Below are 13,166 nucleotides of genomic sequence, written 5' to 3' on the forward strand. Positions count from 1 at the left end.
AATAAATTTGAATAGAAAAGAATAGAATAGAAAATAATAGAATAGAACAAACAAATAGAAAAATAATACAATTAAAAAAACAATAGAATAAAATAGAATAGAAACAATATAACCATTTCCCAAAATTTAAATAGAATTCATTCGAATTAGAATAGAAAAAAATAGATTAAAATAGGAAGATGGTTATATTCATTCTATTCTATTCAGGTTTTTTCTATACTATAGTGTTATTTTCTATTCTATTCTACTCTATTCTTTTCTTTTCTATTTTATTCAAATTTATTCTATTTAAATTTTGGAAAATGGTTATATTATTTGTATTCTGTTTTATTTTATTGTTTTTCTTATTCAATTCTTTAGTATTCTATTCAAATTTCAGAAGATGGTTATAATCTTTTTATTTAATTCTATTCTTTTTAATTATACTCTATTTCCTTATATTCTCTTGTATCCCATTCTATTCTGTTCTTTTATTTTCCATCCTATTTTGTTCTGTTTTACTCTATTATATTCTATTCTTTTATTTTCTGTTATATTCTTATATTTTTTCTATTCTATTCCTTTGTTTTCTATTCTATTTGATGCTCTTTGGAAATTGGAAAACTATTCGAATCGATTCCAACACGAATAAACAAAACAAATTCTGAAAACAAATTAAACGGATTAAAGTGTATGTTAACCCCCCCAAAAAATCCAGATCCTGGTCCCTTAAAGGAGATTACACCACACAGTGCTTGTGCTGTGTAATCTGCCCCCTCTAAACTGTAAAAAAACCCTGAACTTGCCACTTCCTGTATGCCCTCTCTTAGCAGACCATGAAAATCAGGGCTACTCCGCCCAGATCACCGTGGTCTGATTGCGTCCCTGCATCATACCTATCTGTCCCCTCTGCTCTCTTATCTCCCCCCTAGCCCCCTCCTTCCTTCCCCCTCTGTGTCTGTCTCCGGGCCGGCCCCGCCCCCCCCACCGATATTCTTGTAAAATAAAATCCCAAAGTTTTCACTGTCAGCCTCTCTATTAGAGGCTAGCATAGCACATTATGTCGGTAGTTTTCAAAAACGAGCAGTCTAAATACCTAATATGAGCTGTCTTCAGGCCGGTCACGTGACTCGCGGCAGCTTTACAGCTCCAATACACGACTTCTGCAGAGGAGACGAGCAGCCACGTGATCTCCCCGGCTGACGTCAAAGGGAGATCACAGCCCCTCCCGCAGAAAGCATCCATCAGAGCTGTAAAGCGGCCGCGAGCCACGTGACCGGCCTGAAGACAGCTGAAATTAGGTATTTACAACCCTCCCTACTGACATGTGCTAATAGAGGGGCTGACATAGTTTTGTATAGATGGGTTAACAAACCCTTTAAACAAATTTAACTAAACAAATTTATGTAAATAACGAAACAAAACAATTTTTTTTTCGTTTTGCACATGTCTAGGCAGGACTAAGTGTGGCTGGGTACAGATTGACAAGCTACAGGTTTGTAAAACAGCAGTGACAATGCTAAAAGGCCCATCCACTGCAGCATTTTCTCATCCCACTGTATTGCAAGCAGACAGCCTATAATAGAGATTCTGCTCTGAATCTAGGAGCCATGCAGCGTCATTGCCACACCATCACAGGAAGCTGCGGGTGGATTTCACTGCTAGGTCAGCAAGTATTTGTGGGACTGTGCATGGGGGACCAAGTAGCCACCTGTTCGGGCTTCATCCGGTCAGTTTGGGTTTGGAATCATGCATCCGGGTTTCAGACTGTCTGAGACCTGGACGCATTATTCAGACCGGACTAAGTCTCCCCCTCCCCCCTTCTCTCTCCTGCCTCTAAGTTAGTACACTAAGGTAAATCAGGGTTCTCAGAGAACTCATTACATCAGAGCTCCCCTTTACACCAGAGGCCACAGTGCTCCCCTTTACATCAGAGTCCTCTTCGTACACCAGAGCATCCCTTATGTTAGGGTCCCCAGAGTTCTCCCATCAGAGTCTTATAGTGAAAAGGAACTCTGCGAGTTCAGTAAAAGGGGAGCTCTGCAGATTCAGATGTAAAAGGCGAACTCTGTGGACTCTGATGTAAAGGGGTACTCTTGTGATTAACTTCATATAATTAGAAATGTTATTTAATAGCAACATTTATGCATTGTTTATCTATGCATACTATGGAAAACAATTGCTGTGCGACGCCGAAGTGTTCAGGTTTGACTTGAAGAAAAGGAGGCAACCCTATCAGCAAGTATTTGTGGGACTTTGCATGGGGGACCAAGAGAAGAAACTGTAAGTGCAAATGAACTTATAGTTAGGTGCTGCAGCACATATTTTTTAAAGGGGAGTCGTAATTCCATTTTAAATCTCTGTAGTTAAATTAAGTATTTATTTATAAAAATTCTTACCAAGCTACCCCATTTTCCTCGATCATTTCTCCAGACTGCATGACATTTCCTTGGTAATAACAGGGGCAGGAACTGGCCTCTACACAGTCTCCATTGTCATTCATATAGGTGCCATCTCTGCACACACAGCCATCCACAGGATCGAGCTCAGTGTATCTTGTAGCATCTGCCTCACTCAGGGATCGGCATGTAGGCTGGAGCTCATTGACATGATAGCGGAATATCTGGGATGCTTTGCAGCTCTGTGTGTAGTTTTCTGGAAAAGGCAACAGATAGAATGAATGATAATACAATAACGCTACACATTTTTAACATTTAGGCCTCATGTACACTGCTGTTGGTAAATGGACATTTAGGAGCAGTTGCGTGTTTTTTTTTTCAACTGCCCCTGAACTCTCCTCTACGTAATCTTATCAGTACATGTGCACGGATTCGTTTATAGACATTTCTAGGCAGTTGAGTTTAGAGGCATTTTTTGGAACGCCCGAAAAAAATGGGTTCAGAAGCTGAGTTTATAGGCATTGCAAGTGTCAAACGCGGTTAAACACGGTAACTGGCGTTTAGCCGCATTTTGTTTACAGACGTTTTTCATTTTTGGTTATTTGGAAGAATTTTTTTTTTTTTTAAAGCTTCTAAACATGTCAAAACGTGGTAACTTTTTGGTGGTGGCGTTTTCCATTTTTGGCTATTTGGAAGAAAAAAAACATATATATATATATATATATATATATATATATATATATTTTTTTTTTTTTAATTCTTTTTAAACGCTTCTAAATGCAAACGCGGGGAAAAAATGCTGCTAAACGCGTCATGTAAACGTGGCAAAACGGACGTTTTAAATGTCATTTACTATATTAACTTTTAAGTTAAATCATTCAGGAGAGGTTGTTAAATGTCCCATGTACATAAAGCATTAGGCCTCATGTACACTGCAGCGGGTAAACGGACGTTTAGGAGCATTTGGGCTTTTTTTTTTCAGCAGCCCCTGAACTCTCCTCAATGTTATATGTACACTCAGTCTTTTATAGTAGTTTAGAAGCAGTTGAGGTTAGAAGCATTTTTTTTGAAAGCAGCATTCAGGATGCTAGCTTACTGGCATTTGAAACATCAAGTGCTTGTAACAGCGTTTAAACACATCTAAACGCTGTAACCCGCGTTTATAACTGTTTTTGTTTATAGGCGTTTTCAATGGGGAAGAATTTTTTTAAGACAGACTTTCCAGAACTCTTGTTGTTGCCTGCAGGGGAGGGGGGGATAGAGATAGAGAGAGAGATTTCTATCACAGAATGGCTGAAATAGTTAATAATATTGTTTTTCCTGCATTGTGGGCATTTGGGAGCGTCTACTGAGGTTATCTGTAAAAAAACGCTTCTAAACGCAAACGCTCATAAACGCCGCTAAACATGCATAAACACGCCATGTGGCCTCATGTACACTGCTGCTTCTAAATGGACATTTAGGAGCAGTTGGGCATTTTTTTCAACTGCTCCTGAACTCTCCTCTATGTTATCTTATCAGTATATGTACACAGAGTTGTTTACAGTCGTTTCCAGGTAGTTGAGTTTAAAGGCTTTTTTTGGAACGCAAAAGAATGGGTTCAGAAGCTGTGTTTAGAGACATTTCAAGCGCCAAGCGCTTCTAAGCACGGTTAAATGCGGTAACTCACGTTTAGCAGCATTTCGTTTACAGACATTTTTCATTCTAACCAAAAAAAAAACACTTCTAGACGCAAACGCGGCTAAATGGCGCTAAACGCGGCATGTAAATGCGGCTAAACGGACATTTTTAGATGCCGGTTTCTAGCTGTCAAGTTAAATCATTTAGGAGAAGTTGAACAACATCCCATGTACATGAAGCCTAAAAGTGCCAAAACTGATGTTTTTAACCGTCGGTTACTAGCTGTCAAAATTCCAGCATTCAGGAGAGGTTTTAAAGCGTCCTGTGTACATGAAGCCTAATGCCCCGTACACACGGTCGAACATTGATCGGACATACCGACAACAAAATCCTAGGATTTTTTCCGACGGATGTTGGCTCAAACTTGTCTTACATACACACGGTCACACAAAGTTGTCAGAAAATCTGATCGTTCTGACCACGGTGACGTAAAACACGTACGTCGGGACTATAAACGGGGCAGTAGTCAATAGCTTTCGTCTTTTAATTTATTCTGAGCATGCGTGGCACTTTGTGCATCAGATTTGTGTACACACGATCGGAATTTAACCGATTGGATTTTGTTGTCGGAAAATTTTATAGCCTGCTCTCAAACTTTGTGTGTCGGAAATTCCGACGGAAAAAGTCTGATGGAGCCCACACACAATTGGAATTTCCGACAACACAATCCGATCGCACTTTTTCAGTCGGAAAATCCGATCGTGTGTACAGGGCATTGGACTTGGAGGGAATATTATCATGAACAAAGAACAGAAATGGGAATGCATCAAATCGACTGTATGCAAACACACTGCAAAATATTTTCCCTCAGGCAATAGGTTTAAAATAGTTTTAAATAAAAACTATGTGGCTCACGTCCAAAAAAATATAAATAATAAGAAAAGAGCAAAAAAATATACAAAAATGAAGGAACATTTAACCACTAGCCAACCAGCCGTCGTCATTATACGGAGGCAGGTTGGCTCTCCTGGGCAAATTGGTGTAGCTGTACGGCGGCGCGGCCCTTTAAATAGACATAGTAGGTGCACAGGTGCCGCCAGAGGCACATGACATAGGAGCCTAAGTGCGTGGCCGGTGGCCGCGATGTCCGCCGAGCACCAGCGATAGCTCTTGAGAGAGACAGAACAGGGGAGCTGTCAATGTAAACAGACAGATCCCCGTTCTGTCAGGGAGAGGAGAGAGATCTGCAGTTCCTAGTGATTAGGAACAGCGATCTCTCTATTCTTCCAGTCAGTATACTGGCCCAACAGTTAGAATCACTCCCTAGGGAATATATTTAACCCCTTGATCGCCCCCTAGTGTTAACCCCTTCCCTGCCAGTGACATTTATACAGTAATCAGTGGCTATTTTTAGCTCTAAATGCTGTATAAATGTCAATGGTCCCAAAAAAGTGTCAAAAGTGTCCGATCTGTCCGGCGCAATGTCGCAGTCCCGCTAAAAAACGCAGATTGCCTCCATTGTTAGTAAAAAATAAATAAATAATAAAAATACCATAAATCTATCCCCTATTTTGTAGACGCTATAACTTTTGCGCAAACCAATCAATATACACTTATTGCAATTTTTTTTAACCAAAAATATGTAGAAGAATACATATTGGCCTAAACTGATGAAAAAATTAGTTTTTTCAAAAATATTTTTGGATATGTCTTATAGCAAAAAGTAAAAAATATAGAGTTTTTTTCAAAATTGTCGGTCCTTTTTTGTTAATAGCGCAAACAATAAAAACCACAGAGGTGATTAAATACCACCAAAAAAAAGCTCTATTTCTGGGAAAAAAAGGACATCAATTTTGTTTGGGAACAGCGGTGCATGTGCATTTGTCAGTCAAAGCGATACAGTGCCATATCACAAAAAATGGCCTGGTCATTAAGGAGGTAAATCCTTCCAGGGCTGAAGTGGTTAAATGTTACAAAGAATATAACAGGATATGTCAAAAGGAAATCAAGGCTGCAAAAATTCTAAATGAATGACAGATTGAAGAAGAGAGTAAGACAAACCCCCCCAAAAATTTCAAATATATTAATAGTAAAAAAATTTAGAGTGGGTGACTGGGGACAAAGAGAAGGCAAATTCATTAAATACCTTCTTCAGCTCTGTGTATACAAAGGAAAATGGAGGTGCCCAAGTCCATAATGGGGACAATTGTGACACAGCCTTAACTGAACCACAATGGTTCAAAATTAATATGGTCTATAAATCTTTGGATAAAATATGGCTGCTTTCACACTTCTGCAGTGTTTTTTACACACCGCAGGGGTAGTTGCAGCTTACCTCCATGTTTGGAGCCAGTTAGCTGAACTTTCCCAGAGTTGTATTGTGTCTTGTGCATTTGGTGCACTTTCTGAAAGAGCACCAAAGATGCGACATGCAGGAGTTTTTCAGAAAGACCACCAAAGAGGTGGGACACAATACAATTCTATGGGAAAGTGCAGCTAACCCTCTCCAAACACTTGGGTAAGCTTCTCTGCACAAGTGTGAAAGCAGCCTAACACCGCGTACACACGGTCAGAATTTCCGATAGAAAGAGTCCGATGTGAGTTCTTCGTCGTATATTCCGACCGTGTGTATGCCCCATCGGACTTTTTCCATCGAAAATTCAGACGGTCTTAGATAGAGAACTTGTTCTATATTTTTCCGACGGAAAAAATTACTATCGGAAAAAACGCTTGTCTGTATGCTGTTCCGACTCACCAAAAACGAAGCATGCTATGAAGCAAGTACGAGACGGCAGCGTTCGGTCTGGTAAAACTAGCGTTCGTAATGGAGATAGCACATTCCTCACGCTGCAAAATCTTCGATCTTTTAATGCGGACAAGAACGCACTGAAAAACAGATACGAACTGACTATACGCACTGAAGAACAGATACAAACCCCACAAGCACAAACTGAAGAGCAGTAACGGACTGAAAAGCACGAAAGCTGAAAAGCGCGAATCGTCTCTCACCAAACTTCTACTAACACGAGATTAGCAGAAGGAGCCCAAACAGTGGCGCACTGGCTATTGAACTTACGTTTTCTAGTCCCGTCATACGTGTTGTACGTCACCGCGTTCTGGACGGTCAGAATTTGGTGTGACCGTGTGTATGCAAGATAGCTTGAGCAGAATTCCTTCAGGGTTTATTCTGACGGGAAAACCAGTCATGTGTACAGGGCATAAAGGTGAATAAAACACCTGCACAAGATGGCTTCCACCCCTGTGTCCTACAGGATGTCTCCAACTTACAAGCCAACCTCAATGAACTTTTTAATAGGGCAAATCTGTGGCAAATGAGGTTTGATGTTGATAAATGTAAAGTTATGCACTGGGGGGCTAAAAACATGCAAGGATCATACATACCAAGAGGAGAACAACTGGAGGAGTCAATGGTGTTGACGGATCTGGGTGTTTTGGTGGATGATAGACTTAATAGTAGCATGCAATGCCAAGCTGCAATTTCTAAAGCTAGCAAAATTATTTCTTGTTTCAAAAGTGGGATAGATTTGGCTGCTGTACAAATCATTAGAAAGACCTCATCTGGCATATGCAGTTAAGTTTTGGGTACCATAATGCAGGACGCCACCCCCCCCCCATCCTTGCAGGGCGCTGGAACGCATGGGTTTCAATGGGAGTTTTTTTGTTTTAAAGCATGTGATTAGAGCATGATTAGAGAGATGAGGCTCTAACTGGTTTCAAAAAAGGGTGGGTTCGAGCCCACCCAGCTGAGTGACAATAGCAAATTAATATTTGCTAGTGTCTTCCTGCTTCTCAAGGCCAATCAGTAAGCAGGAGGAGCGCGATTGGCTGAGAAGAAAAGCAATCGTATTGGCTGGGCAGGGGCAGGATGTAAAGGAAGATCTGGGACTCGGGAGATGGCCGCCCAGAGCGATCTCTCAGTGCTTTGCATCAGTGCCAATTAAGAGCCCGACCGAAGACGAGTGCAACAAAAAAAAGCAACATTAAACCTTCGTTTCCTATTTTAATAAAATAACAAACATATCATACTTACTTGCTGTGTGCAAATGGTTTTGCACTGAGCAGCCCCAGTCCTCTTCTTCTGGCCACCAGCACTCCAGGCTTCATCTCTTCAGTAAGTGTCCCCATGAAAAGCCTCTTTCCATGGGGGCACCCATGTGTTCTTGCTGCCGAGCCGCCCTGTCTGTGTCTATTGACACAGAGTAGGATGCTTGGCCCCGCTCGCTCAGCACAGCATTTGATTTACAATCAATTTGCTCATGGAGGATGAAGACAGCGGATAGAGCCGCTGCTCTAATGCACATTGCTGGATCGGATCAGTCTCAGGTAAGTATAAGGGGGGCTAAGGGGGATTTTGCAGCACAGAAGGTTCCTAAATGCATATAATTCATTAAGTTGGAAAACCTTAAGGCTTTAGAACCACTTTAAGTAATTTCTTTGGTAAGAGGTTACATTGTTACACAGTTACATAGTTAGTCTGCTTGAAAAAAGTCTATTTAGTTCAACCAATAAAAAGGAAAAAAAAATCATACATACATCCTATACCTACAGTTGATCCAGAGGAAGGCATAAAAACCCTTGCAGAGCATCATCCAATTTGCTCCAGCAGGAAAAAAAAAATATTTCTAATCCCCCCAAGGTTTAAATGGATGGGGCATTATTTCAGTAGTACAGCAAATTGTATCTAAAACCCAATATTTTTTACCTTCTGCTGGAAAACATATCCAATAAAAAAGATATTAAAAAATAAAATGTATTCATAAATTTTGGCCAAAAAGTATTCTGCTGCATGTTTTTGATAAAAAAATTCCAATAAATGTTTATTGATTGGTTTGCGTGAAAGTTATAGAACCTACAAACTATTGTATATATAAACAAAATAAGACTGCCAGTTTTGAAAAAAACAAAACAATATTTTTTACTCTGCTATAAAACATGTCCAATAAAAAAACTGAAAAAAAAAAAAAACAATTTTTTTCATAAATTTCGGCCAATACGTATTCTGTTACATTTTTTGGGTAAAAAAATCCCAATAACCATATATTGATTGGTTTGCACAAAAGTTATAGCGTCTACTAACTAGGGTATATTTTTCTTATTTATTTGCGTACTTTTTTTACTAGTAATGGTGGCGATCAGTGACTTATAGCCTTACTGTGATATTGCAGCGGACAATCGGACACTAACTGACACTTTTGACAGTTTTTGGGAACCAATGATATTAATACAGTGATCAGTGCTAAATATGTGCACTGTCACTATACTAATAACACTGGCTGGGAAGGAATTAAACAGCAAGGGCGATCAAAGGGTTAAATGTGTGCCTAGCCAGTCTTTTGGTGTACTATGTGAGATGCTTTTACTAAGGGAAGTAACAAATTTTATTCCATTCTTTGCGGGGAAAGGAAATATATTACTTCCCCAATGACAGGACAGAGTTTACATCCTGTGTGTTCCTGACAATTGGTCATCTATTGGCTGGCATCCGCTGATCGGCATCTGCTGTGTATAACCGTGTCGCCAGTGGCACATGCACGTGCCCCCTACCCAGAAGTGCCGGATCACATACCTAGTATGTCATCTGGCGCAGGAGAACCACCGTGCTGCTGTATATGTTATGCGGTCAGCAAACGGTTAAAGTAAAAGAAGTGATGAGTGTAATACTTACGGCACACATTGTCTCTCCAGTCAGTAATAAGGACTCCTTTCTTAGTACATGCAAAGGCATAAGATGAGAGGGCAGCACACATGCACTCCTCACTGTCCGTACAGCTGCAGGTATCTGACATACAGTTCTAGACACAAGATATACCATCAAATTTAGAGCATAAATCATAGTGAAATAAAAACAAGAGCAGCCAGGCCTGAAGGATGAATCACTTTAAGTCCTGGTTCACACCAGTGCAAAGTTGGGCTACTTCAGCATGACTTCAAAGCCTGTCAGTGTGATTTCACCTGTGGCTTGCTGACATCTGTGCGACTTCGATTAATATATGTCAATGCAAGTTCCACTGAAATCACACAGGAATATTGCAGGACCTTTTCTCAAAGTCGCTGCAACTCAAGTTGCATCAACTTAAATATGAACAGTTCGATTGCCGCAAATGGGGTTCAACTTGTCATGCGACTTTGACCTGTCAAGTCACATGACAAGTTGCACTGGTGTGAACCAGGGCTTAGTGGTAAGCAAAAAAAAAACTTCTCAGACAACTCATTTTACAGATAAGTTTGATTTTTTGAAAGAGAATAATATAAAATGATAAATATTAAATAAAAAACTAAACAATAAAGTTCCATTCTGATAATATTAGTTTGCAGATCACCCAAATAAACAAATGGCCCAAAAATAACATTTAATTATACAGGAAAATGTAAAAACAACCAAGGATTTAGTGAAATATTACATAGTTACATAGTAGGTGAGGTTGAAAAAAGACACAAGTCCATCAAGTCCAACCTATAAAAGATCTACCTATTAAATGTACACTAGGTGGGTATCTTCAGTGCCTTGAAAAAGTATTTATATACCTTGAAATTTTCCACATTTTGTTATGTTACAACCAAAAAACATAAATGTATCTAATTGGGATTTTAGGTGAGAGACCAACACAAAATGGCACATAATTGTGAAGTAGAAGGAAAATGATAAATGTTTTCAAAATTTTTTACAAATAAATATCTGAAAAGTGTGGCGTGCATTTGTATTCAGCCCCCTTTACTCTGATACCCCTAACAAACATCTAGTGCAGTTTTGGTGAACCTTGGCACTCCAGATGTTTTGAAACTACATTTCTCATGATGCTCAACTACACTGCAGAGTGCATGAGCATTATGGGAAACATAGTTCCAAAACATCTGGGGTGCCAAGGTTCGCCATCACTTGTCTAGTGGAACCTACTGCCTACAGAAGTCAACTAATTAATAGAGTCCACCTGGGTGTAATTTTATCTCAGTATAAATACAGCTGTTCTGTGAAGCCCTCAGAGGTTTGTTACCTTAGAACCTTAGTGAACAAACAGCATCATGAAGGCCAAGGAACACACCAGACAGGTCAGGGATAACGTTGTGAAGAAGTAAAGCAGGGTTAGGTTATAAAAAATATCTCAAGCTTTGAACATCTCACGGAGCACCCTTCAATTCATCATCTGAAAATGGAAAGGGTATGGCACAACTGCAAACCTACCAAGACATGGCAGTCCACCTAAACTGACAGGCAGGGCAAGGAGAGCATTAATCAGAGAAGCAGCCAAGAGGCCCATGGTAACTCTGGAGGAGCTGCAGAGACCCACAGCTCAGGTGGGAGAATCTGTCCACAGGACAACTATTAGTCATGCACTCCACAAATCTGTCCTTTATGGAGGAGTGGCAAGAAGAAAGCCAATGTTGAAAGAAAGCCATAAGAAGTCCCGTTTGTAGTTTACGAGAAGCCATGTGGGGGACACAGCAAACATGTGGAAGAAGGTGCTCTGGTCACATGAGACCAAAATTTAACTTTTTGGCCTAAAAGCAAAACGCTATGTGTTAAAACTAACACTGTACATCACCCTGAACATATCACCACCCACTGAGAAACATGGTGGTGGCAGCATCATGTTGTGGGGATGCTTTTCTTCAGCATGGACAGGGAAGCTGGTCAGAGTTGATGGGAAGATGGATGGAGCCAAATACAGGGCACTCTTAGGAGAAAACGTGTTAGAGTCTGCAAAAAACTTGAGACTGGGGCGGAGGTTCACCTTCCAGTGGGACAACGACCCTAAACATACAGCCAGAGCTACAATGGAATGGTTTAGATCAAAGCATATTTGTGTGTTAGAATGGTCCAGACAAAGTCCAGACCTAAATCAAATTGAGAATCTGTGGCAAGACCTGAAAATTGCTGTTCACAGACGCTCTCCATCCAATCTGACAGAGCTTGAGCTATTTTGCAAAGAAGAATGGGCAAAAATGTCACTCTCTAGATGTGCAAAGCTGGTAGAGACATCCCCCAAAAGACTTGCAGCTGTAATTACAGCGAAAGGTGGTTCTACAAAGTATTGACTCAGGGGGCTGAATACAAATACACACCACACTTTTCACATATTTATTTGTAAAACATTTTGAAAACCATTTATCATTTTCCTTTCAGTTCACAGTTATGTGCCACTTTGTTTTGGTCTATCACATACAATCCCAATAAATTACATTTACGTTTTTGGTTGTAACATGACAAAATGTGGAAAATTTCAAGGAGTATGAATACTTTTTCAAGGCACTGTTTGCCCTTTAAAGTTGTTGTAAACCTCTGAAAGGAAAAATGAACAAAGCATGTAATTTATAGTGGGTACTAGCCTCTAGCCAAAGCAGCAAGTGTAATTCATGTCTCCTCTCTCATTCCTATCTATCTAATGACTACTGTTTAGAGCAGAGAGTCAAATTTAATTTCCTCCTGGGCCAAATTAGCATTATTTTTGTCCTCAAAGGGACTAGATGTCCAAAACAACCCAACCTTGTGCTACTGCTGGGAGGATGAGGGGGAGAAGCTGGGAATCAGAACATGCAAGGTCTGGAGGAGGACCAGAGATGGGCTTGAGAGTCAGCTGCCAGAGTTTGCTAAATGCAGAGACCAGGGGAGGCAAAGGAAAAGGAGTGATGTGACTGCACAGAGAGGCGCAGGATATGTAGGAGGATTTCTGATCTCTCTGTTGCTGACTGCTGAGATGAAGGCAGGGGCGGATGCCCTGGGAGGCACAATTTCCTGGAGGAAGGGGGGCACAGGTGAATCGTCTGTAGTGTGCTGCTAAAACCTTGCTGGTCATCAAGCACAGTGTGACCGATTACTGGCGGCCATGCTACAATACGGTAGAGCCAGAGCTACCTGCAACGATGTGCCGATTGCGCTCCTGCACCCGGAACGAGTCTGGAACCACCCCTTCACTTCCCTGTCAGGCAGAGCATCGCAGTAATCTCCACCTGACAGGCGCTTCCTAGTCCTGGCAAAGTGTGAAGTCCCCGAGCTGGGCGGGAGGCGGGATGAAGGGGACCACAGAGAGCTGCTGGCGCACTGAGCGCAACCTAGAGGAGCGACCAACTGCGCTGTATATCGAACAAGTAAGCAGGCATATGCAGATTAATTAGTTAACTCTGAGGGGGGATGGGAGCTAAGGGGGGGCT

General features: G+C 40.8%; 1 protein-coding gene across 5 annotated transcripts in view; it reads right to left on the reverse strand.

Moving 5' to 3' along the window:
- LOC141112209 (mucin-5AC-like) overlaps positions 1–13,166 on the reverse strand; it is a 251,901-nt gene that overhangs the window by 109,571 nt on the left and 129,164 nt on the right. For all 5 annotated transcript variants that reach the window (XM_073604809.1, XM_073604807.1, XM_073604808.1 and 2 more), the window contains 2 exons: positions 9,685–9,811; positions 2,379–2,634 (listed from right to left, as the gene is read on the reverse strand). In XM_073604809.1, coding sequence (XP_073460910.1) covers positions 2,379–2,634; positions 9,685–9,811 — 383 coding nt within the window. The remainder of the gene's footprint in view (positions 1–2,378; positions 2,635–9,684; positions 9,812–13,166) is intronic.

Source organism: Aquarana catesbeiana, linkage group LG11 (genome assembly GCF_042186555.1).
Source record: "Aquarana catesbeiana isolate 2022-GZ linkage group LG11, ASM4218655v1, whole genome shotgun sequence".
Taxonomy (NCBI): Eukaryota; Metazoa; Chordata; class Amphibia; order Anura; family Ranidae; genus Aquarana; species Aquarana catesbeiana.